At 39.7% G+C, this 27460-nt stretch overlaps 1 protein-coding gene across 4 annotated transcripts in view; it reads right to left on the bottom strand.

The window, feature by feature from the left end:
- TRIM37 (tripartite motif containing 37) overlaps positions 1–27460 on the bottom strand; it is a 151717-nt gene that overhangs the window by 46919 nt on the left and 77338 nt on the right. For all 4 annotated transcript variants that reach the window (XM_070390589.1, XM_070390588.1, XM_005900659.2 and 1 more), the window contains 5 exons: positions 19236–19350; positions 18158–18376; positions 13391–13527; positions 7975–8060; positions 1607–1798 (listed from right to left, as the gene is read on the bottom strand). In XM_070390589.1, the coding sequence (XP_070246690.1) occupies positions 1607–1798; positions 7975–8060; positions 13391–13527; positions 18158–18376; positions 19236–19350 (749 nt within the window). The remainder of the gene's footprint in view (positions 1–1606; positions 1799–7974; positions 8061–13390; positions 13528–18157; positions 18377–19235; positions 19351–27460) is intronic.

Genomic DNA, 27460 nt, shown 5'->3' with positions numbered 1-27460 from the left:
TGTTGGGTATTTTCAAAGAACTCTGATTGTTTTCTCTTTGGAATATACTCCTAAAAATGAAGTTACAGGATTAAAGGATAGAGGTATTTTACATCTACTACAAAATTTTCCTTCAAAAAGGTTAAAACAATGTATACATCCACCTGGAGGTTCAGAACTTGTTTGCTTCACTAAGTCTTTGCAAACAACAATGGTTATAATTTAAGCAAAATCTTTGCTAATAAGTTTTTTTTTAAAGGGCATTTGTTGATCACAAGAACTATGTGTAATTTAAATTTTCTCTTTATAATTTTCTACATTTTAACTTTCTACAATAAAAATGCCTCAGAAAAAAATCATATACAATGTGATAAGTGCTGTTTTGTACCAGCATAATACAAAATGTACTTGAATGATAGAAAAAGGCAACTGTTTCTTAGCCTGATTGGAGACAGTCTTTCAAACTGAGGACCCAGGCTTTCAGGAAGTATACTTTAGGAACAAAGAGAACTAAATAATCCAAGTTCTGATCTATCTTCCACTAGAGTAGCTCTATTTCTGTTTTCTACACTGAGGCTCTGCCTTAAACTCTACTTGAAAAGTGAGTTCTGCTGCTATAAAGAAGCATCAGAATCACTGTTCTAAATCACGGATTTGATTTGTAAAGTACTACTTTTTTTTTTTAGGAAGGTAGGAAAAATGTTCAGTTTATTTTAGAAAGCTTTCCAACAAAAATGGTTTCAAAGTATGCCATTTAAAAGTAAATGTCTAGCACTTCCCTGGTGGCACAGTGGCTAGGAATCCGCCTGCCAATGCAGAGGACATGGGTTTAACTCCTGGTTTGGGAGGATTCCACGTGCTGTGGAGCAACTGAGCCCGTGTGCCACAGTACTGAGCCTGCTTGCTGCAACTACTGAAGCCTGTGTGCCTACAACCTGTGCACCGCAACTCGGGAGTAGCCTCCACTCTCTGCAACTAGAACGTGCCCCTGATGTCCACAACTAGAGAAAATCTGTGCACAGCAACAAAGATCCAAAACAACCAAGTTTTAAAAATAAAATTAACAGGTGTAAGTTTAAAAATGGGAAAACCTGTGTCTAAAGTTTAAAAAGTCCACATGTGACTATACTTGCAAATTTGTGTAAGTGTATACATCATATTACAGTAACACAAATGTAATTTCATTTAACAAATAATTTTTTTAAAAATACTGCTGCTAACTGGTATACATTTTTAGGCTACTGAACATCAAAGCATGAGTAAACCTTCTATTTCTTAACACACAGTCCCACTTAGACATCAAGGTACTCATGAGGCCTGCGAAACTTTAAGTCCATTCACAAAGAGGACAACTGTAATTCACATGGATCAAACTGCCCAGTAGTCACAATCTACAAGGCAAATCATATCAAAACCTTTTTACAGGCACTTTGACATTATTTTTGTACAAAATACCTTTGAACAATAACAAAAAACTGATTTAATTGATATATTTTTATAAAATACAACGAAAAATCAATTTGTGACAGAAACATACCATGTTCCAACACTTAAGATATCGGAATTTAAATTTAAGAATTCTTTTGGAGAAGCACAGAAAAAAGGAAAATTACTGTTCATATTTTACCTGTGGGCTGAAGTGAAGCAGGGGGCCGAGGCTGTAAGCCCCACAAATTTTCCATACTGCTCCGGTCCTTAAGGTCCAAGAGATGTATTAAAATTAAAGGATCGATGTCTAATAAACTACTGGTAGCAGCAGAGCACAAGTGTGCTCTTCTTGACATTCTGCTACTGGCACCCACATAGCCATGGTTACCACCTGCAAAAGAAAGAGATACAGAAAATGAAAGCTACATGTAATTGGACAAATTCAACTATACTTAAAAGAAAAAAGTAAACTGGTTAATGTTGTTTGAATACTTATGGACCTATCTCTTAGGAGCTGGTGTTCATGATGAGACGCACAAAGAAACCGTATCGCCAGAGAAGTGTACAAAGAACAGTGAATGACCACTGGCCTCATTACTACTCAAAATTTAGGAGTTACCCACAACCCCATCCTGCGTGCATGCTCAGTCATGTCAGACTCTTCACGACTCCATGGACTATAGCCTGCCAGGAGCCTCTGTCCATGAACTTTTTCAGGCAAGAATACTGGATACTGGAGAAGGTTGCTATTTCCTCCTTCAGGGGAATCTTCCTGACCCAGGGATCAAACCCATGTCTCTTGCATCTCCTGCACTGGCAGGTGGATTCTTTACCACTATCGCCACCTGGGAAGCCCCATCCTAAACCCCAGAAATAAAAAGGCGAGAGCATGTACAATATACACAACTGGGGAATAAGGGTTAAGGAAAAGGACAATGTTTCTTACAACCCAGAGGTCTTGGATGAAAGTCAAGCCCCCTGGTGTAACAGATCCCAAGGATCTAGACACCAAAATGGAATCTGCAGGTCTAGGAACAGTAAAATACTCAGATCATGACCGTCTGGCAAGACATTTTTTCTAGTTTGATTAAATACTAAACTTACAATTTGAATATTTTAGACTTAACCTATTAATGCCTGATACATAATACGACATCTGAGAACACGGTCAATCTGTATTACCTATATTGAACTTAAAAAGCTCCTTAACCCAAGGAAATCATCTGACTTTTCTCCAGTGCCTAGTACAATGTCTAAGAAGTATTAGGTATGGAAATGTTGGTTAAAACTGACCTCCTTAAATAAAGTTATTTAAATATATTCTTAAGAAAAACACATTAAAAAATGTTACATGCAAAGTCTTAAAGTAGATAATATAAAAATAACATGAAGTAATCAGGTCCTGACTATTCATGAGGGTGTTTCTAAAGAGATGGAGATGGATGGGGGGCACTTAGGAGAAAAGTTTATTATTCAGAAGCTTCAGGCCAGTTATTTACTTACATGTTTTTCATCTATATTCACATCCTCACATCCTTACCTTCTACTTGTTTGTCCTTCCTCTTCTAAGGATTATCCCATTGCCAATTTCTCTTTTACCCTCTGTACACACCACTGCAACTCCTATTTTTTGTTTTTGCAACTTCTATTTTATAAGACAGAAAACTATTCCCTCTCCCCCTTGAAACTGTTCCTTAGCTCTTTTCCTTTACTAGGAAGTTCCCAAATCAGGCTGCATATAAGTCAGTTGGAGGAGTTTTTAAAATGATAGGTTCCTGGCCCTATTCTAGATGTCCTGAATGAGGATATTGGAGGGGGATCCAGGACTTTTTCAAAAAGCTACTCAGGTGGTTCTGATTATACAGTAAATAGGTTCATCCAGATTATGGTATCGATTGCCCAACTATCTGGTTCTTCAAAAACAAAAGTTGTTTCTCTCTCATGTTAAATGGACCTCCAAGTACAGAAATGAGTGTTAACAGTCTTCTGTTTTCTAACCACTCTTCCAGGTCACTCACTACTCTCACCAATGAGCAAAGCTCCTTTCTGTTGTGGTTCATGTCCTTTGGCTACTCCATCCCTCCCAGGTTCCCATCCTTCCACACAGTATCACATTTCATCCAAAGGCATCAGAGATTTTAGCATCTATTTCAGTTTCCCCCTCTAAGAGTTAATACTGCCATTAACCTGGGGAGTGTGTGGAGTCTGTCTCATACAGCCTAGTTGCATGAGCACATGCTCAATTGGTTCAGTCATGTCTGACTGTTTGCAACCCCATGAACTGTAGTCCACCAGGCTCCTCTGTCCAGGGGATTTTCCTAACCCAGGGATTGAACCCGCATTTCCAGCACCACAGGAGAATTCTTTACTGCTGAGCCACCAGGAAGTCCATAAAGCCTAGTGAATGATCACAAATTAATAGCACCCCAAGATTCCTCCAAGCCTCCTAAAATTGCTCACTTACCATCCTCCCCAAAGGTAACTTCCATCCAGAGTAAAACATCATAGATCAGTTTGCCTGTTTCTGAACCTTTTTTAAATGCAATGATACAGCTATATTCTTATATTCTGCTTCTTTGCTCAGTATTATATTCATGAGATTCATCTATATTGCTATATATAGCAGCTTATTCATTTTCATTATTTCTGTGCAGTGCTATAAAATATGAATATATACAACTACTTTATTTCTATTAGGAAAGAATTTGGGTTGCTTTTTGCTACTAGAAATAAAGCTACTGAACTTATAAGCAGAAAACTGTTCCTGAACTTCACGTGGGGAAAAAAAACTCATAAAAAAAGCAAATGGATGCTCTCTTCCTAAGCCAAGCCAGATTAAGCCTGCTAAAATGTCACACTCATCTATCTGAGCTCTTGATTTTACTACAGTGCTTGTATGTATTAGCAAAAATTTGAGGTCCTACACAGTCTAGACTCAAACTACCTTTCCAGTCTTCTATAGTTTTTGACTTTCTTTGTTAAAAATTACATTTACTTTTTTAAAATTAAAAATACAAGAAAACAAAATCACCTAAAAAAGAACAATACTGCTCTAAATTATCTTGTAAAACTCAACTGGCAAATACCAGCTCCCTTCTGTCGGAAGTGGAAAAGTCATAGGATGTGTATATTTAGCCTTAGCCTATACTGCCCAACAGTTTCTAAAGTAGAGTTATCATTTTCATTCCTACCAGCAAGCTATCAGAGTTTCCATCTCTCCACATGCTTTCAACATTTAGTACTGCCAGTTTAAAAAGTATTAGCCATTACAGTGGGTATTCAATGGTATCATAATGTGGATTTTATCTGGCATTCCCTGAAAAAGAATGAAGAAAAATGAAGAGTCTCAGAGACCTGTGAAACCCCACCAAGTGTACCAACATACACGTAATGGGAGTTAGAAAAAAGGAGAAAGAATATTATTCAAAGAAAAATGGGTAAAAATTCCCTACATATAATGAAAACTATTCATGTAAACATCCAAAAAACTCAAGAAACTTCATGTAGGATAAACAACAATAGCACCACAACTTGCATTTCTCTGACAAAAGCAGTATCTTTAAAAATGTGTACTGGTCATCTAGATAGACTCCTTTGTGAAGTGTCTATTCTTGTCTTTTGCCTATTTTTTTAAATTAAAGAGGCTGTCATCTTTTCCTTATTGATTTGTAGAAATTCTTTACATATAATGGGTGAATCTTGTAAATAATATTTTAATTAGTTTATTAATTTCAATGAATAAAAACTACAACTCCTATTTTTAAAAATCTTTTTAAAATAATTTTTTATTTTGCAGGCTGTGCTGGGTCTTCGTTGCCGTGAGGGTTTTTTCTAGCTGTGGCGAGCAGTTACTCTCTATGTTGCAGTGCACGGGCTTCTAACTGTGGTGGCTTCTCCTGCAGAGCAAGGGCTCCAGGGCACACAGGCTTCAGCAGCTGTGGCACACGGGCTCGCAGTAGTTGCAGTTCCTGGGCTCTACAGCACAGGTTCCATAGTTGTGGAGCACGGGCTTAGTAACTCACCAAAGACCAGGGACTGAACCCACGTCTCCTGCATTGGCAGGCGATTCTTTACCAATGAGCCACCAGGGAAGCCCTGATGATGCTTATTTTTTTTAAAAAACAATGCATATTACTACCCGGACTGCACATCTGTGGTCTTCCAAGCAGCCAGTTACATGGGTCTGGAGATTGTAACGTGGGAGTCACACTGGCCCATCAATATCAGCATGGATCACACTGAATATATTATCCTCTGCTCCGAGACTCACTAGCTTATGGAATGAGGCCCAAACTAGAGACCTTAAGGAATCACCCCCACACCACCACCGACTCCAATCCAGCCGGTAAGACACTCCCAAGTCATAGAGTGTCTTACTATTTAACATCTCTCAAAAGGTTTCTTCTTCTCTGCCTCTACTATTCTTGTCTTATTTTGGGCCCTCAAACTGTCCCTCCTGGAATATTGAGGTAATTTCCTTGTATTTTTTTGGCTACACCGTGCAGCCTGTGGGATCTTAGTTTCCCAACCAGGGGTCAAACCCATCCTCTCATCAGTGAAAGCACAGAGTTCTAACCACTGGACTCCCAGAGAACTTTCACAGTAGTATCCAATTTCATCTCATCCACCTTTAACCCATTTTTCACTATATAGACAAATCTGATCACATTCACTCTTAAAGACCTTTAGTGGTTCCACAGAATAGAAGGCCAAGCTCCTTAGCCAGGCAAATAAGACTTTCCATTACCTGATCTTGTAACGTGATGGACCTGGAGGGTATTATGCTAAATGAAATAAGTAAGACAGAGAAAGATAAAGAAATATGACTTCACTTCTATGTAATATCTGTATGTAAAATCTAAGAAACAAAACAAATGGACAAACATAACAAAACCAGAAATAGTCAATACACAGAAAACAAACAGGCTGTTATCAGAGGGGAGTCGGGTAGAGAAGAGGAAAGAAAAAAAAAAGGTAACCATGTGAGGCAACGAATTCTAACTGGCGTTATCATGCTGATCATTTCACAATGTGTATTTATCTGAAACCGTCATGCTGTACACCTTAAACATACACAATTTTTCTCAATTATACATTTTAAAGCTGGGGGAAAAATGAGCAGGAGTCAGCACATGAAGGCCATTGTATACCATATTAATGAGTTTGGATTTCATCCTATAAGTAAATGGAATGAAATAAAGGGTTTTTAAGGAGAAAAGGGGTATAATCAGATATTATTTTGAAGGGAATAAAAAGTCACTTCATTCGCAACTCATGCCACGGGAGACAGAATGGATGGGAGCAAAAATGGATACAAAGAACCCAAATAGCCTCTCATTCAGGTTGAAAGACACAGGCCGACTCCAGAAATGGCAGTGGAATGTGAAGTAACAAATGTGTTCACTATCTAGGAGGAAGAATCAACAGATTTTGGTGACATATTAAAGGGAGAGTGGAAGGAGAGGAAAGGTGAAGAATATACAGCACTACTCATCATCAAGATGACAGCCATCACTGATGGGTAAGCCTGAAAATGAAAAGGTAATGATTTCTGTTTAGGAGATCTAAGACTGAGACATCAAAACCAAACCACTACATCGGTCTGGAAGTCATGAGAAAAATAAAGGCTAGAGATGGAGAGGGGAGTAATCAGCATACAAACAGAACTGACATACAGGTGTGACTGAGATCACCTAGAAATAAAGTGAGAGACAGGAGTACAGTGCAGAAGTGGAAGTTGAAATGCTAAGGAGCAGTATTAAAGAGGTCTTCAGATATTCAAGCATGCTACAGAACATGCCAATGTTCATACCAAGGGCGATGCAGGTAAAACAGAAGCAGCAAAAAAACTAGTTGATAATTGATCTAGCCAAAATCCCCGTGCTCAATTGAATAGGTCCAAGAAAACAAAAGAAACCCTTACTACTTAAAACTGGTTATCCCAGGAGCGGCCGTGTACTTTAGCAAAAAGCTAGGTTCAAGACGACGACGTGAGGTTCTAGTCTAGCTATACCAACTAAATCTCTTGAGCTTTTTCCATATAAACTGAGTTCTCAAAACGTCTTCTGTAACTCAAAGATTCAGTGATTCTATTCTAATTAATCTATAGTAGAGGTAGATATACAAACAAAACTTATGTATCATAAAAAGTAAGCTTGTAATAGTGGATAAGATCATGAGCTTTGGATTCAAATAAACAAAAAACTCTAATTCCTCTTTCATTTACTTAATTGTAAAACGACAACATGTTGTTTAATTCCTTTGCACATCAGTTTCTACAGCTACAAAAAGAAGATAATATTAAAATCTGCCTCCAAGAATTTTATAGGTAAATGAGATAAGGTACACATTAAGTGCTTTTGCATAGTGCCTGCTATGTAAGAATGCATCAAATTTTAGCTATTACTATTCTAAATACTATTAGTAATATTCCAAAATCCATACATAAAATACAGTCCTTCTAACACCATGAACAATGTAGTGCAATGGCTGCCACATATTAAAATATAATACAGTCAAAGAAGAGGAAAGAAAAGACAGGATGGCTGTGGGGTTTGGCTCCAGTACCTGGAGGTCCTGCTGCAGCTGCATCTTCCATGAGTTCTCCCTCTTCCAATTCCATGTTGTTGTATTCCACATCATTCTCTCCAGACCTAAGAGTATACAGAATTCATTTTTCCACATAGTAAGTAAAATTAACATTATCTGTCATATCTCAAAGAATTTTACAACAATAGTGTATAGCTTTCTCCTATGAAGTAACAGTATATTTCTAAACAGAAAACTGAGGGGAAAGACTTTCGTCATTATCACATGTATGTACAGTATTATTAATGTTCAATCTACCTTTTTAAAGTACTAAAATAGGTTGGCAACATTTAATTTTCAAAATGGAAAATCTGAGAACCATGTAAGCAGAAGAGATTATAGCTTCAAAGAATTTGTAATTTAATGGTAGTAAATTAGGCTTAAAACTGTACATTTTAAGGTTAACAAGGATGTTCAAATTACTATATATGACTAAAAACTAGTTTCTTAAGATATCATTTCAGAAAAGATGGTGTTGTTTATCAAAACACAATTATCTTATTTTACATGACAAAGTACTATATGGAATAGCACAAATCAGCGCTAGTTGTGGGTATTTAAAGTGAAAGTCACTCAGGCGTGCCTGACTCTTTGCAACCAATGGACTATACGGTCCATGGAATTCTCCAGGCCAAAATACTGGAGTGGGTAGTAGCCTTTCCCTTCTCCAGGAGATCTTCCCAACCCAGGAATTGAACCAGGGTCTCCTGCATTGCTGGTGGATTCTTTACCAGCTAAGCCATCAGGAAGCCCAAAGTAGTCTGAAAATCAATTCCCAGGTTGACAGAATGAGAAGCTCTACAGATCTGCTCTCCAGTAACACTGTGAACATTATTTTTTAAGGCAACAGTTTAGACTCTGGAAATGATTCTAAGAGCATATAGCAAATGAAAAACAGTAATGAAATTTGGTAACAACAATGAGTCTGTGGTACGTGAACCAAGAGCAGTGATACAGCAATTCCACTTCTGACTGATGCACCCAAGCATATAAGACTCCCATTTCCCACAGCTCCCAGGAAAAGGGCTATATTCCCAAGAGGAACAAGACTGCAGCATTTCTCACCCTGCTCCCAGATACCTGTGGCTAGGCTAAATTCAGGTATATGTGGCCAAGAGGCAGGGATTCCCTTCTTCCATCCAGACCCAAGGCTCTACCTTTGATGCAGCATGTGAAGAAACTGGGGCCCAGATCACCCTTGCCACAAGTCACTCATAAAGCAGAAGTTCCAGGCCTCAGAAGACCAACTGAAAAGAGTTGAGGCTACAGCCCCCAACTCTCCCACTCCCACTGGCTCAGCTTCTAGAGTGGGAGAAGTAAGCACACCTCTGTCCTCACTCTAGCTTCAGAACTCTGGCTCAGAAATGTTGCCTGTGAGAAGCAGGCTATAAAAACAGAGCCACAGAAAAAGGTATAACACTATTAAGAACATTAAAAAAAAAAAAAACAACCCTCAAATGGAATCCAGCAAAAAAGAAAACTAGGAATCCAGCCAAAGATAAGGAGTTACACACCATGGCAGAGTAGAAATTATCCAAGGAACGCAAAGTTGGTTTAGAATCTGAAAATGAACTAATGTAATACACCATATTAATAGAATAAAAAATAAAAGCTACATGATCATCTGAAGAGATGCAGAAAGAGACTTCGAAAAAACCAATACCCTTTCATAATAAAAACACTCAATAAACCAGATGGGCATCTATGGAAAACTCATAGCTGACATCACATTAAGTGGTGAAAGACTGAACTTTCCCTGTAAAATCAGGAACAAGATAAGAAAGAATGTCTACTCCCACCAATTCTATATGATGTTCTATCCGGTAAACTTAGGAAAGAAAAAGAGATAGAAGGCACTCAAACTGGAAAAGAATAAGTAAAACTATATCTATTTACAGGTATAATATTACACGTAGAAAATCTAAAGAATCCATTAAAAAAAGATTAGAATTCATAAACAAGTTAACAAGGTTGCAGGATACAAAAAATCTGCATTTTCATGTACTTACAAAGAACAACCCACAAAAGAAATTTTAAAAGAAAATTCAATTGCATTTACAATAGCATGAAAAAGAATAAGATCAAAGAACAACCCACAAAAGAAACTTGAAAAGAAAATTCAACTACATTTATAATAGCATGAAAAAGAGTAAGATACTGATGAATGATTTCAAAAATGTATAAAACATATACTCTGAAAACTACAAAACACTTGAAATATTAAAAATTTCTGATTGGCAAAAGACCCTGTCAATATGAAAAGATAAGCTAGAGAATGAAAGTTATCTTCAAAGCATGTTCCAAATTCAGCAAAGGACTAGTACCTAATATGCAAGTGAAAGTGAAGTGAAGTTGCTCAGTCGTGTAGACTCTTTCAGACTCCATGGACTATAGCCTACCAGGCTCCTCTGTCCATGGGATTTTCCAGGCAAGAGTACTGGAGTGGGCTGCCATTTCCTTCTCCAGGATCTAATATACAAAGAATTCTCTAAACTCAACAGTAGTTGCTAGGAGGAAAGAGGGCATTATTGTTTTATGGGTACAGACTTTAGTCTGGGAAGATGAAAAAAAAGCTCTAGGGATAGATAGTGGTGACGGGTGTGCAACACGAATATTTAATCCCACTGAATTGCCCTTAGAAATTATTATGTATGCATGCAAGCATGCAGGCTCAGTCACTCAGTCTTGTCCAACTCTATGTAACCCCATGAACTGTAGTCTGCCAGGCTAGTCTGGGATTTTTCAGGCAAAGTACTGAAGTGGGTTGCCATTTCCTTCTCCTGTGGTTATATATATTTTATCATTAAAAAAAAAAAAGTTCCAATTAGAAAACAGGTAAAAGACACGAAGAGAAATTTTACCAGTGAGGACATGCCTATGGGAAATTAGGCACATGAAAAGATGTTCAACATCATTAGCTAACAGGGGGAAGTAAATTAATACCACAATGAGATATCACAATGACTAAAATAAAACCTAGGGCAATACTAAATGCTGCGAAAGTGGACCATACATATACTGCTCATAAGAATGCAAAAACTAGAAAACTACTTGGCAGTTTCTTCAAAAACTAAACTTTCAATTACCATACAATCCAGCAGTTAAACCTATCCAAGAGAAATGGAGATTTATGTTCACACAAAATTCTGTACATGAATGTTTCTAGTAGTTTTATTTATAGTAGCCCCAAACTGAAAACAATCCAGATGTTCTTCAACAAGTGAACAGTTGAACAAATTGTAGTGTATCCACAACACAAACCATTTATCAGCATTAGAGCGAACAAACTACCTATGCACACAATAACGTGGATGAGTCCCCAGAGAATCAGGCAGAGTGGGGAAAACGCCAGCCCCTAAGTGTTACATACTGTATGATTCCATTTACATAACATCCTTTAAATGACAAAATTATAGAAACGAGGAAAACATGGGTGGTTGCAAAGGAAGAGGTTAGGTGGGGAAAGTAGGTATGTAATAGAACAGCAACATATGGGGCACTTGTGGTGATGGAAATGTTCTGTATCTTGCTTATGTCAATCAATATCCTGGCTGTGATGTCTGTTACTTACTACTGGGGAAAATTGGACAAAGGGCACGTGGACTCTTACATTATTTCTCACAACTGAAAGTGAATTTACAATTACCTCAAAAAAAAAAGAAAAAAACAAACAGCAAGAAGAAAATGCATACTGCTATCATAAAAAGACTGAGGTGGAGGCAAAGAAGAAGGCCTGTGCTCTAGCTAACTGAAAGTTATTTATAATAATCATTATCCAAATCAACTATGTTCCTAGTTCCCTATCTATTAGAGGAGGGAACCGACCTTAATTTGTAAAAGCTAACAATGTATGTTCCTGAGAAGGTCAAATTGGGTGAGCCAGTGGCTCAGCAGTAAAGAATCTGCCTGCAATGCAGGAGATGCAGGTCCAACCATGGTCCAAGAAGATTCCCTGGAGGACGGCATGGCTACCCACTCCAGTATTCTTGCCTGGAGAATCCCATTGACAGAGGAGCCTGCCAGGCTATAGTCCACAGGGTCACAAAGACACAACTCAAGTGACTGAGCACAGTACAGATGTTCAAATTGGCTTAACTGCGCTATTTCTATGAATTATACAATATACTTTGAATCAAGCTATTAATGTAGATGCATGCAAATAAAGAGAACATAATCAAACACTTTCTAGTGGAAAAAACATTCAAAGTCAATCTGGGGACTTCTCTGGTGGTCTGGCGATTAGTACTCTGCACTTCCAATGCGGGGACCTGGCTTCAATTACTGATCAGGGAACTAGATCCCACATGCTGTAAAGAAGAGTTTGCATGCCTGAACTAAGGATCCTGCCACAACAAAGGATCCTGCAGGCTACAACAAAGATCTAAGATCCTGCGCATCATAACTAAGAGAGCCAGCAGAGCCAAATTAATAAATATTTCTTTTAAAAAAGTCAATATAATGAAAGGCTGTGAATCAAGCTTAATGGAAAATACAATGCCCTCAAAACTACCCTGAAAAAAGCCAAGAGATCTAACAGTCAAAGGAATGAATTCAGGTAGAACCATATATGCTATTTATCAAGATGATTTCACTTCAAAGAATCACCATCTTAAACAACTTTTCATGTTAGTTCAAATGAAAATGAATAAGTTTTATTTTATATGTTTAAAAAAATCAGTAATAATGATTTCTGATTTGGTAACTTAAAGGCTTCACATTTTAACTAACCCTTTAAGACAACTTGCCAAGTATTCTAATGAGGGAACTTCAGGTGCAAAAGGTCTATTTTGAGGAGTTAATACAATGAGAACTGTATTTACTTTATCTCAAATTCTCTCATAAAATTTTATGTGGAGAGAAAAGAGAGAAACATAACAAAGCAAAACATTAACATTTGGGGAATTAATCCATTACTATTTTTGCAACATTTCTTACACATGAAATAACAACAAAATTAAAAGTTAAAGCTATAACTAAAACTCTATTTGGATCCCAGAGATGAGAGGGAGGGAACTCACTCTTCCTTCATTTATATAATATAGGGTAAATCAAGGGGAAAAAATGCTTAATATCCCCAGTTTTAGAAAGAAAAAGAAAGTGAAAGAAATAAAGAAAGAAACTGAAGTCGCTCAGTTGTGTCCGATTCTTTGAGACCCATGGACTGTAGCCTGCCAGGCTCCTCTGTCCGTGGGATTTTCCAGGCAATACTGGAGTGGGTTGCCATTTCCTTCTCCAGGGGATCTTCCCGACCCAGGGATGGAACCCGGGTCTCCCGCATTGCGGGCAGACGCTTTACCGTCTGAGCCACCACCCAGTTTTAGGCCTAATATAACTACTGTGCTTCTAGTAATTGTCACTCAGATATTTACAGCTGTAGTTATTGTGCGACACTCACATCGTCTCCTCATCAATGTCATTCTCTTCAGTGTTGCTTGTGGCTGTGGAACTGGCAGAAGAGCTGCTGCCATCGAGCTGATTCGCTTCATCTTCCCCAACGAGATCCAGGTCCAGGTCTCCATCGGAAAGCTCATGCTAGATTAAGGCAAAGGAACAAGATTCTATCTCACATGTTTCCACTCAGCCTGGACTAAGCACCTAAAAGGTACTCATCTGAATTCGCTGCTGCTGGGCCTACACTGCTGAGCCCTGTAGAGATAAACCATACAACCACATTACCTAGGACCACCAGCAAGTCATTTCTGCCAATTGCAGCTGGAAATGGTTCATACAGTCCACGCCAACTTCCGCACAGAATAACATTTAAAATCATCATTCCTCAAGGTCTGCTGCTGCTGAGTTGCTTCAGTCATGTCCGAGTCTGTGCAACCCCACAGACAGCAGCCCACCAGGCTCCTCTGTCCCTGGGATTCTCCAGGCAAGAACACTGGAGTGGGTTGCCATTTCCTTCTCCAACTGGCTATGGCTAGTAACTGCCTCCAACTTTCAGTGGCCCTACCTACAAACTCCATCCTTCCTTTAACTAATTCTATCAAAGGTTAACTGTTACACCTGAGTTCTCCATTCCAACGTCTAATATTCCTAAAAGAGTCTGTTATGTCAATACATGTGCCGTAATTTTCAATCTTTCTCCCCACTGATTCCATCAATTATAACATACACCTGAAGCTTCCTGTCTTCACTTCATCTCAGTCGCTCAGTTGTGTCCGACTCTTTGCGACCCCATGGGCTGCGGCACACCAGGCCTCCCTGTCCATCATCAACTCCGGGAGTTTACTCAAACTCATGTCCACAGAGTCGGTGATGCCATCCAACTATCTCATCCTCTGTCATCCCCTTCTCCTCCCACTTTCAATCTTTCCCAGCATCAGGGTCTTTTCCGAGGAGTCAGTTCTTTGTATCAGGTGGCCAAACTACTGGAGTTTCAGCTTCAACATCAGTCCTTCCAATGAATATTCAGGACTGATTTCCTTTAGGATGGACTGGTTCGATCTCCCTGCAGTTCAATGGACTCTCAAGATTCTTCTACAGCCCCACAGTACAAAAGCATCAATTGTTCTCCTCTCAGCTTTCTTTATAGTCCAACTCTCACATCCATAAATGACTACTGGAAAAACCATAGCTTTGACTAGATGGATCTTTGCTGGCAACGTAATGTCTCTGCTTTTTAGTCTGCTATCTAGGCTGGTCATACCTTTTCTTCCAAGGAGCAAGAGTTAATTTCATGGCTGCAGTCACAATCTGCAGGGATTTTGGAGCCCAAAACTATAAAGTCTATCACTGTTTCCATTGTTTCCCCATCTATTTGCCATGAAGTGATGGGACCGGATGCCATGATCTTAGTTTTCTGAATGTTGAGTTTTAAGCTAACTTTCTCACTCTCTTTCACCTTCATCAAGAGGCTCTTTAGTTCCTCTTCACTTTCTGCCATAAGAGTGGTGCCATCTGTATATCTGAGGTTATTGATATTTCTCCCGGCAATCTTGATTCCAGCTTGTGCTTCCTCCAGCCCAGCGCTTCTCATGACATACTGTGCATACAAGTTAAATAAGCAGGATGACAATATACAGCCTTCACGTACTCCTTTCCTGATTTGGAACCAGTCTGTTGTTCCATGTACAGTTCTAACTGTTGCTTCTTGACCTGCATACTGATTTCTCAAGAGGCAGGTTAGGTGCTCTGGTATTCCCATCTCCTGAGGAATTTTCCACAGTTTGCTGTGATCCACAGTCAAAGTCTTTGACATAGTCAATAAAGCAGATGTTTTTCTGGAACTCTCTTGCTTTTTTGATGATCCAACAGATGTTGGTAATTTGATCTCTGGTTCCTCTGCCTTTTCTAAATCCAGTTTGAACATCTGGAAGTTCACAGTTCATGTACAATTGAAGCCTGGCTTGGAGAATTTTGAGCATTACTAGCGTGTGAGATGAGTGCAATTGTGCGGTAGTTTGAGCATTCTTTGGCATTGCCGTTCTTTGGGAGTGGAATGAAAACTAACGTCTTCTAGTCCTGTGGCCACTGCTGAGTTTTCCAAATTTGCTGGCATATTGAGTGCAGCACTTTCACAGCATCATCTTTTAAGATGTGAAATAGCTCAACTGGAATTCCATCACCTCCACTAGCTTTGTTCGTAGTGATGCTTCCTAAGGCCCACTTGACTTTGCACTCCAGGATGTCTGGCTCTAGGTTAATGATCATACCATCGTGATTATCTGGGTTGTGAAGATCTTTTTTGTATAGTTCTGTGTATTCTTGCCACCTCTTCTTAATATCTTCTGCTTCTGTTAGGTCCATACCATTTTTGTCCTTTAGTTCCCTATTTTTACAGGAAAAGTACCCTTATCTCTAGTCTTTCCCATCCTATTGTTTTCTGCTATTTCTTTGCACTGATCACTGAGAAGGCTTTTGTATCTCTCCTTGCTATTCTTAAGAACTCTGCACTCAAATATATCTTTCCTTTTCTCCTTTGCCTTTCACTTCTCTTCTTTTCTCAGCTATTTGTAAGGCATCCTCAGACAACCATTTTGCCTTTTTGCATTTCTTTTTCTTGGGGATGGGGAACCTCTGTCCATAGTTCTTCAGGCACTCAATCAGATCTAATCCCTTGAAATCTGTCACTTCCACTTAAGGGATTTCATTTAGGTTATACCTGAATGGTATAGTGGTTTTCCCTACTTTTTTCAATTTAAGTCTGAATTTGGCAATAAGGAATTCATGATCTGAGTCACAGTCAGCTCCCGGTCTTGTTTTTGCTGACTGTATAGAGCTTCTCCATCTTTGGCTGCAAAGAATATAATCAATCTGATTTCGGTATTGACCATTTGGTGATGCTCATTTGTCAAGTCTTCTCTCATGTTGTTGGAAGAGGGTATTTGCTATGACCAGCGCATTCTTTTGGCAAAACTCTTTATTAGCCTTTGCCCTGCTTCATTCTGTACTCTAAGGCCAAATTTGCCTGTTACTCCAGGTATCTCTTGATTTCCTACTTTTGCATTCCTATCCCCTATAATGAAAAGGACATGGTTTTTTGTTGTCAGTTTTAGAAGGTCTTGTCAGAGGTTAAAGCGTCTGCCTGCAATGCAGGAGACCTGGGTTCGATCCCTGGAGAAGGAAATGGCAACCCACTCCAGTATTCTTGCCTGGAGAATCCCATGGACAGAGGAGCCTGGTGGGCTACAGTCCACCCGGTCGCAAAGAGTCAGACACGACTGAGCAACTTCACTTCACCTGGAAGGTCTTGTAAGTCTTCATAGAACTGTTCAATTTTAGCTTCTTCAGCATTTCTGGTCAGGGCACAGACTTGCATTACTGTGATACTGAATGGTTTGCCTTGGAAACAAACAGAGATCATTCTGTCATTTTAAGACTGCTTCCAAGTACTGCATTTCAGACTCTCTTGTTCTTTTACTCCATTTCTTCTAAGGGATTCTTGCCCACAGCAGTAGATGTAATGGTCATCTGAGTTAAATAACCCATTCCATTTTAGTTTGCTGAGTTCTAAAATGTCGACATTCACTCTTGCCATCTCCTGTTTGACCACTTTCAATTTGCCTTGATTCATGGAACTAATACTCCAGGTTTCTATGCAATATTGTTCTTTGAAGGATTGGACCTTGCTTCTATCATCAGTCACATCCACAACTGGGTATTGTTTTTGCTTTGGCTCTGTCTCTTCATTCTTACTGGAATTATTTCTCCACGGATCTCCAGTAGCATATTGGGCACCTACCGACCTGGGGAGTTCATCTTCCAGTGTCCTATCTTTTTGCCTTTTCATACTGTTTATGGGGTTCTCAAGGCAAGAATACTGAAGTGGCTTGCCATTCCCTTCTCCAGTGGACCACATTTTGTCAGTACTCTCCATCATGACCTGTCCATCTTGGGTGGCCCTACACGGCATGGCTCAAAGTTTCATGAGTTAGACAAGGCTGTGGTCCATGTGATCAAATTGGTTAGTCTGCTGTGATTTCAGTCTGTCTGCCCTCTGATGGAGAAGGATAAGAGGCTTATGGAAATTTCCTGATGGGAGAGACTGACTGAGGGGAAACCTGGGTCTTGTTCTGATGGGCGGGGCCATGCTCAGTAAATCTTCAATCCAATTTTTTGTTGAAGGGTAGAGCTGGGTTCTCTCCCTGTTATTTACCTAGGGCCAAATTATGGTGGAGGTAATGAAGATAACAGCAAGCATCTTCAAAAGGTCCCAGGTATGCACTACTACACTCAGTGCCCATCTTAAACAAATATACCAAAAAGGGCTTATCTCTCCATTTCTCTCTTACCTTAAACAGTAACAACCACGTCTTGAAATATCATTCTAACTGTAGTTTAGCTGGGACAAAATCTGGCTACTTCCCAAATCCTAAACCATCCTACCTACATATGCAATGATAAGGTACTTCAACTAGATGCAGTGAATAGAAATAAGACACATTTTTAAAATCTACAACTTACACAGCTTCTAGAATGTATACCACAGTTTCTTGTGTAGACTGTACAGTTTCCTATAATAAATTAATTTTTAGAAACTTGAAACACTTTTGATTCAACTTCTGACATATTAATAGTCACAACAGGGCATATATTAGTAACAAAAACATAAATGGACAAGATTTTTGGCACACTGATCCCCCTACATGATATGCTGAAAACTATATTATTTCTCTTTTCAAATATGAAATGAATCTAAAGCAGATCTAATTATTACATGATAATCTTCATTCTGAATCTTCTCCTCATCTTCTTCATCCTCCTTGACCTCTCGTACAGAAGCTGTGGTAGGACCATCCTGGAGAAGCACGTCAGTGCATGATCCAGACTTCTTAGCTCGTGTCTCAGGAGTGTCATCATTTTGGGGGCTAAGATGATTATCTGGTGGTGACAAATCTCTTGATTTCTGAGTTCGAGACAACTCAATAGTAAGTCTCTTTTAAAAAAAGAACAACACAAACATGTGTCATAAGCAGTCTGTCACTAGTAAAATTGTTTCAAGCAAAATCAAAACAAAACAAACAAAAAAATCGCCCCACACACCCAGATATTCATATAGTTCTTGAACCATCTATCTCATACCTACTTGACTTCTGCTAATGGAAAAATCTATACAAAGAAAAACTGCCCAATTTATTCTCATCTTTCTTCTCATCTATAGCCCATGCTACATATACAATTAGCAAACCGCATCATAAATATAGGCAGTTTTAGATAGTATACTTGACATGAAAAATTTTTTAAATAGTCATGTTTTCCTCCTTCATATATTAAGCCACACCCAGCACTTCAAATTTCTCACCCCATCCTAACATCCACTGGCAGAAAGAAACATTCCTCACATAATTTAGTTTAGCATTGTAAAATAAAAGTTCATTAACTGATCCTCTCCAGCACTCAGTTCAACAACAATGAGAATTCAAGATGGGCAAAATTTAATTGTCAGGGAAGAGAAATACCCAAGTCACTGAGAGAAACTCAAGAGTCTGCCTCCAACTAGAGCAGCACTGTGCAATACAATTTTAAGCAATGATGGAAATGTTCTGTATTGCGATTCCCAATGCAAGCTAGCTAGCACAACGAAGGAACTGGATTTTTAGGTCTCGATGACCACATGTGCTAGTGCCTACCGAACTGGACAGTCCAGAATGAGACTCAAAGGTAATGAGAATAAAGAACAAGCGGATTTATCTACAAAGTTACAAACACCAATAATACCCAGACTCTAAATGCAAATTTAACAGGCCTAAAAGACAATATGAAACACAAAACCTATAATATGTCTTTTTGCTTACCTCTTTAAGGTTATTTATCTGTTGGATATAGCTAGTTTGTGCAGCTTCCAATTGAGTGATATACCAATGCTGGTCCCGGCATTTTTGAAAGAAAGTTGGTGAACGAACCTGAAACCTTAAAAGAATAGCTGCACATGAAAACTAATCCAAACAGTAAAATATTACCAACCAAGCCTTGAAACTGTAACTATTAAATTCTACAATTTTAAACTTACTTCATTATGAGGCCAAGATCGTCCCAGGTGGTGCAGTGGTAAAAAAAACTCTCCTGCCAACGCAGAAGACGCAGGAAATGTGGGTTCAATCCTTGGGTCAGGAAGATCTCCTGGAGGAGGAGATGGCAACCCACTCCAGTATTCTTGCCTGGGAAATCCCATGGACAGAGGAGCTTGGCAGACTACAGTCCATGAGGGTGTAAGAGTTGGACGTGACTGAGCACTGAGTACACAAATGAGGCCAAAATCCAGAACTCGGAGCTCCTGGTACTTGCCGTTTATACATGTAGTCCACTCATTATAATGACATATGGTTCTGAAAATTTATATCTAAGTCAGCTGCTAAATTCAAACTGTATTTTTCTAAAGAAGTAACATTACACATCATGGTTAAGCTTCTAAACTAACCTACTTAAAATACATTTACTATAAGAATCTACCTCAAATACACTGCTGAACATTAGCTGGGAAGAGGATCATACTATGCAGAAAGGAGATAGCTAATACTTCATTCTCCCTTCTTGTCTAGGTCAGACCCTAGCAAAACAAGCAAAGTTTATTTTAGGCACTGCCCTTTTTCATTCCCTCTTCCATCTCATGTTCCCATATTTCATACTCGTTAGTAAAAAAAAAAAAAAAAAAGTTAGGGTTGGGGAAAAAACAACTATCTCTACGTATTAAAACATTAAATTGGATATAAGACAGGATCTTGATCTCTTCGGAATTATCTGTACTGTAAAAAAACTAACACTTTTTAAAGCAAAAATATTTAAAACCCCACACCTACCTTGTTAGATAAACATGACTCCATTTATAGTGAAAAAAATTACAGTAATGCATAAAAGATGTTTCTGAAGAACGGAAGGGCCACAGGACACAAGGCTAGTTTGAAGCTTACAAATCCCCCTCTGGGCTTCCCGTGTGGCTCAGTGCTAAAGAATCTGCCTGCCTATGCAGGAGACACGAAGATCCCCTGGAGTAGGAAATGCCAACTTTCTCCAGTATTCTTCCCTGGAAAATTCCATGAACAGAGGACCGTGGTGGGCTACAGTCCATGGGGTCACAAAGGGCTGGACATGAATCAGCGACTGAGCACACACACAAAATTCCTCTTCTAGTCTTGCCACCCTTATGTGAACTACCATCCCATTTTTTTCTAGGATTTTAGAGTTAGTGTAGGAATCTACTGACCACCTAACAGCTATCTGCAGCAAATAACTATTTTTAGTTAAGGATATTCATGCATCAAAGGGTAGAGATGATTCACTCAAACACTATGGATACTGCCAGACAGCATACATAGGTTGGACACTGGTGAGACTATCTGAAACATATTACCTTTAAATGACTAATGGAACTGACTAACCCTGTGTATTACTTTTAGTATCTGTGCCATTAAAATAAAAGCAAGCAGCAGGTAAAATTCCTTAACTATCCCTTTTAATGAAAGAATTTCCATATATAGCATGGGCTGAAGTCCATGGGGTCACGAAGAGTTGGACACAGCTAAGCGACTTCACTTTCACTTTACACTTTCACGCATTGGAGAAGGAAATGGCAACCCACTCCAGTGTTCTTGCCTGGAGAATCCCAGGGACAGGGGAGCCTGGTGGGCTGCTGTCTATGGCAGCAGCAGCATAGACTTAAATAACTTTCTAATAAACATATAAAATTCCATCAGAATCTTATATTAAGATTTTAAATTTTGAACAAGCCCTCATTAAATATATAAATGTTATAAAGCAACTTGGCGGCAGCAGCAGCATAGACTTAAATAACTTTCTAATAAACATATAAAATTCCATCAGAATCTTATATTAAGATTTTAAATTTTGAACAAGCCCTCATTAAATATATAAATGTTATACACTATATTGAAAAGCCCTTTCTCCACGAACCCACAGCAATTTATTTATACAGCTTTTACGGCATAACAACAGTTTTCAACCTTCAGCCCATTTCATCTTTAGTTTCCAAACGACTAAAACCAGGCAACTGATTCTTAATTTCTTTCCTAATATTAGCCCAGGGACTTCCCTGGAAGGGCAATGGTGAACAATTCACCTTCCAATGCAGGGGTTCAGTTCAGTTCAATTGCTCAGTCATGTCCGACTCTTTGCAACCCAATGAACCATAGCACACCAGGCCTCCCTGGCAATCATCAACTCCCCAAGTCCACCCAAACCCATGTCCATCGAGTGGATGATGCCATCCAACTATCTCATCCTCTGTCCTCCCCTTCTCCTCCTGCCCTCAATCCTTCCCAGAATCAGGGTCATTTCCAATGACTCAGTTCTTCGAATCAGGTAGCCAAAGTATTGGAGTTACAGCTTCAGCATCAGTCCTTCCAGTGAATACTTAGGACCGATTTCCTTCAGGATGGACTGGTTGGATCTCCTTGCAGTCCAAGGGACTCTCAAGAGTCTTCTCTAACACCTCAGTTCAAAAGCATCAATTCTGCAGCTCTCAGCTTTCTTTATAGTCCAAATCTTACATCCATACATGACTACTGGAAAAACCATAGCTTTAACTAGACGGAGTCTGTCAGCAAAGTAATGTCTTTGCCTTTTAATATGCTGTCTAGGTTGGTTATAGCTTTTCCTCCAAAGAGCAAGTGTCTTTTAATTACATGCCTGCAGTTACCATCTGCAGTGATTTTGGAGCAAAAAAGTATAAAGTCTTTTATTGTTTCCATTGTTGCCCATCTATTTGTCATAAAGTGATGGGAACCGAATGCCATAATCTTAGTTTTCTGAAATGCTGAGTTTTAAGCCAACTTTTTCACTTTCCTCTTTCACTTTAATCAAGAGGCTCTTTAGTTCTTCTTTGCCTTCTGCTATAAGGGTGGTGTCATCTGCATATCTGAGGTTACTGATATTTCTCCCGGCAATTTTGACTCCAGCTTGTGCTTCATCCACCCTGGCATTTCACATGATATACGTGCATATAAGTTAAGTGAGCAATGTGACAATATACAATCTTTATGTATTCCTTTCCAGATTTGGAACCAGTCTGTTGTTCCATGTCCGGTTATAACTGTTCTTTTGACTTGCATACAGATTTCTCAGGAGGCAAGTCAGGTGGTCTGGTATTCCCATCTCTTTCAGAATTTTCCACACTTTGTTGTGATCACACAGTCAAAGGCTTTGGCATAGTCAATAAAGCAGAAATAGATGTTTCTCTGGAACTCTCTCGCTTTTTCTATGATCCAGTGGATGCTGGCAATTTGATCTTTGGTTCCTCTGCTTTTTCTAAATCCAGCTTGAACATCTGGAAGTTCATGGTTCATGTACTGTTCTAGCCTGGCTTGGAGAATTTTGAGCATTACTTTACTAGCGTGTGAGATGAGTGCAATTGTGCGGTAGTTTGAACATTCTTTGGCATTGCCTTTCTTTGGGATTGGAATGAAAACTGACATTTTCCAGTCCTGTGGCCACTGCTGGGTTTTCCAAATTTGCTGGCATATTAAGTGCAGCACTTTCATAGCATCATCTTTAAGGATTTGAAATAGCTCAGCTGGAATTCCATTGCCTCTACTAGCTTTGTCCGTAGTGATGCTTCCTAAGGCCCACTTGACTTCACACTCCAGGATGCCTGGCTCTAAGAGGGTGATCACACCATCGTGGTTATCTTGGTCAAGAAGATCTTTTTTGTACAGTTCTTCTCTGTATTCTTGCCACCTCTTCTTAATACCTTCTGCTTCCATTAGGTTCATACCATTTCTGTCCTTTATTGAGCCCATGTTTGCATGAAATGTTCCCTTGGTATCTCTAATTTTCTTGAAGAGATCTCTGGTCTTTCCCATTCTACGGTTTTTCCTCTATTTCTTTGCACTGATCGCTGAGTAAGGCTTTCTTATCTCTCCGTGGTATTCTTTGGAACTCTGCATTCAAATGGGTATATCTTTCCTTTTCTCCTTTGCCTTTAGCTTCTCTTCTTTTCTCTCCTTCAACTGAATTCACCTTCCAATGCAGGGGATGAGGGTTCAATTCCTGGTCAGGGGACTAAGATCCTACATGCTGCAGGGCTACTAAGCACCACAACGACTGAGCCTGGGTGCCTCAACAAGAGCCTGCATTCTGCAAACTACAGGGCCCCTGCACTCTGGAGCCTGCACGCCAAAACTAGAGAAAAAGCCTGCCCAGCACAATGAAGATGCCATGTGCCACAACTAAGACCAAAAGTAAATATTAATTTTATTATAATAAAATTGAAAATAAATATTAATATATATGTGTATATATATTAATATACATATATTGGCTCAGTGCCAGGCACAGACTCAGAAAAAGTTGCTGAATTAATGATAATTAAGGAGCAGTGGCCGGGAGGACCAACCCCACGCCATGGCTGTGCAGGCACAGGAGGGCCTAGAGGAGCTATCCCACGTTGAAGGTCAGGAAGGGCGGCGGTGAGGAGATACCCCTTGTCCAAGGTAAGGAGCATTGGCTGCGCTTTGCTAGAGCAGCTGTGAAGAGATACCCAACGCTCAAGGTAAGAGAAATCTAAGTAAGACGGTAGGTGTTGCAAGAGGGCATCAGAGGGGAGACACACTGAAACCATACTCACAGAAAACTAGTCAATCTAATCACACTAGGACCACAGCCTTGTCTAACTGAATGAAACTAAGCCATGCCCATGGGGCAACCCAAGATGGGCGGATCATGGTGGAGAGATCTGACAGAATGTGGTCCACTGGAGAAGCGAATGGCAAACCACTTCAGTATTCTTGCCTTGAGAACCCCATGAACAGTATGAAATGGCAAAATGATAGGATACTGAAAGAGAAACTCCCCAGGTCAGTAGGTGCCCAATATGCTACTGGAGATCAGTGGAGAAATAACTCCAGAAAGAATGAAGGGATGGAGCCAAAGCAAAAACAATACCCAGCTGTGGATGGGACTGGTGATAGAAGCAAGGTCCGATGCTGTAAAGAGCAATATTGCATAGGAACCTGGAATGTCAGGTCCATGAATCCAGGCAAATTGGAAGTGGTCAAACAAGAGATGGCAAGAGTGAATGTCGACATTCTAGGAATCAGCGAACTGAAATGAACTGGAATGGGTGAATTTAACTCAGATGACCATTTTATCTACTACTGCGGGCAGGAATCCCTCAGAAGAAATGGAGTAGCCATCATGGTCAACAACAGAGTCCAAAATGCAGTACTTGGATGCAATCTCAAAAACGACAGAATGATCTCTGTTCGTTTCCAAGGCAAACCATTCAATATCACAGTAATCCAAGTCTATGCCCCAACCAGTAATGCTGAAGAAGCTGAAGTTGAACAATTCTATGAAGACCTACAAGACCTTTTAGAACTAACACCCAAAAAAGATGTCCTTTTCATTATAGGGGAATGGAATGCAAAAGTAGGAAGTCAAGAAACACCTGAAGTAACATGCAAATTTGGCCTTGGAATACGGAATGAAGCAGGGCAAAGACTAATAGAGTTTTGCCAAGAAAATGCACTGGTCATAACAAACACCCTCTTCCAACACCACAAGAAAAGACTCTATACATGGACATCATCAGATGGTCAACACTGAAATCAGATTGATTATATTCTTTGCAGCCAAAGATGGAGAAGCTCTATACAGTCAGCAAAAACAAGACCGGGAGCTGACTGTGGCTCAGATCATGAACTCCTTATTGCTAAATTCAGACTTAAATTGAAGAAAGTAGGGAAAACCACTAGACCATTCAGGTATGACCTAAATCAAATCCCTTATGATTATACAGTGGAAGTGAGAAATAGATTTAAGGGCCCTAGATCTGATAGATACAGTGCTTGATGAGCTATGGACTGAGGTTCGTGACATTGTACAGGAGACAGGGATCAAGACCATCCCCATGGAAAAGAAATGCAAAAAAGCAAAATGGCTGTCTGGGGAGGCCTTACAAATAGCTGTGAAAAGAAGAGAAGAAAAAAGCAAAGGAGAAAAGGAAAGATATAAGCATCTGAATGCAGAGTTCCAAAGAATAGCAAGAAGAGCTAAGAAAGCCTTCAGCGATCAATGCAAACAAACAGAGGAAAACAACAGAATGGGAAAGACTAGAGATCTCTTCAAGAAAATTAGAGATACCAAAGGAACATTTCATGTAAAGATGGGCTCAATAAAGGACAGAAATGGTATGGACCTAACAGAAGCAGAAGATATTAAGAAGAGATGGCAAGAATACACAGAAGAACTGTACAAAAAAGATCTTCACGACCCAGATAATCACGATGGTGTGATCATTCACCTAGAGCCAGACATCGTGGAATGTGAAGTCAAGTGGGCCTTAGAAAGCATCACTACGAACAAAGCTAGTGGAGGTGATGGAATTCCAGTTGAGCTATTCCAAATCCTGAAAGATGATGCTGTCAAAGTGCTGCACTCAATATGCCAGCAAATTTGGAAAACTCAGCAGTGGCCACAGGACTGGAAAAGGTCAGGTTTCATTCCAATCCCAAAGAAAGGCAATTTCAAAGAATGCTCAAACTACCGCACAATTGCACTCATCTCACACGCTAGTAAAATAATGCTTAAAATTCTCCAAGCCAGGCTTCAGCAATATGTGACCTGTGAACTTCCTGATGTTCAAGCTGGTTTTAGAAAAGGCAGAGGAACCAGAGATCAAACTGCCAACATACGCTGGATCATGGAAAAAGCAAGAGAATTCCAGAAAAACATCTATTTCTGCTTTATTGACTATGCCAAAGCCTTTGACTGTGTGGATCACAATAAACTGTGGAAAATTCTGAAAGAGATGGGAATACCAGACCACCTGATCTGCCTCTTGAGAAATTTGTATGCAGGTCAGGAAGCAAGAGTTAGAACTGGACATAGAACAACAGACTGGTTCCAAGTAGGAAAAGGAGTACGTCAAGGTTGTATATTGTCACCCTGCTTATTTGACTTATATGCAGAGTACATTATGAGAAACACTGGACTAGAAGAAACACAAGCTGGAATCAAGATTGCCGGGAGAAATATCAATCACCTCAGATATGCAGATGACACCACCCTTATGGCAGAAAGTGAAGAGGAACTCAAAAGCCTCTTGATGAAGGTTAAAGTGGAGAGTGAAAAAGTTGGCTTAAAGCTCAACATTCAGAAAACAAAGATCATGGCATCCGGTCTCACCACTTCCTGGGAAATAGATGGGGAACAGTGGACACAGTATCAGACTTTATTTTTCTGGGCTCCAACATCACTGCAGATGGTGACTGCAGCCATGAAATTAAAAGACGCTTACTCCTTGGAAGGAAAGTTATGACCAACCTAGATAGCATATTCAAAAGCAGAGACATTACTTTGCCAACAAAGGTCCGTCTAGTCAAGGCTATGGTTTTTCCTGTGGTCATGTATGGATGTGAGAGTTGGACTGTGAAGAAAGCTGAGCACCGAAGAATTGATGCTTTTGAACTGTGGTGTTGGAGAAGACTCCTGAGAGTCCCTTGGACTGCAAGGAGATCCAACCAGTCCATTCTGAAGGAGATCAGCCCTGGGATTTCTTTGGAAGGAATGATGCTAAAGCTGAAACTCCAGTACTTTGGCCACCTCATGCGAAGAGTTGACTCATTGGAAAAGACTCTGATGCTGGGAGGGACTCGGGGCAAGAGGAGAAGGGGACGACAGAGGATGAGATGGCGGGATGGCATCACTGAGTCGAGTGAACTCCAGGAGTTGGTGATGGACAGGGAGGCCTGGCGTGCTGCGATTCATGGGGTCGCAAAGAGTCGGACACGACTGAGCGACTGATCTGATCTGATCTGAAACATCAGAACAAGAATTTGTTGCTCTACTAACATTCAAGTCTTTAAGCTCTGCTATAAACAAGAAAAGGCCAAAATAAAGACCCAGAGGTTGTGCTAAATTGCACTGAAGAAAGGAAACTCTCATACAGATCATCAGAAAGAATCAATACTACTAGGATTCCAATAAGATGACTAAGGCCATAAATAACAGCTGTTTTGCAGGCTGGTAAAATTGATATTTGAGTAATTGTACAGTCTTTCTGGTT

The sequence above is a fragment of the Bos mutus genome, chromosome 19, assembly GCF_027580195.1.
Source record: "Bos mutus isolate GX-2022 chromosome 19, NWIPB_WYAK_1.1, whole genome shotgun sequence".
NCBI lineage: Eukaryota > Metazoa > Chordata > Mammalia > Artiodactyla > Bovidae > Bos > Bos mutus.
This window is presented reverse-complemented; position numbering and strand designations above follow the sequence as displayed.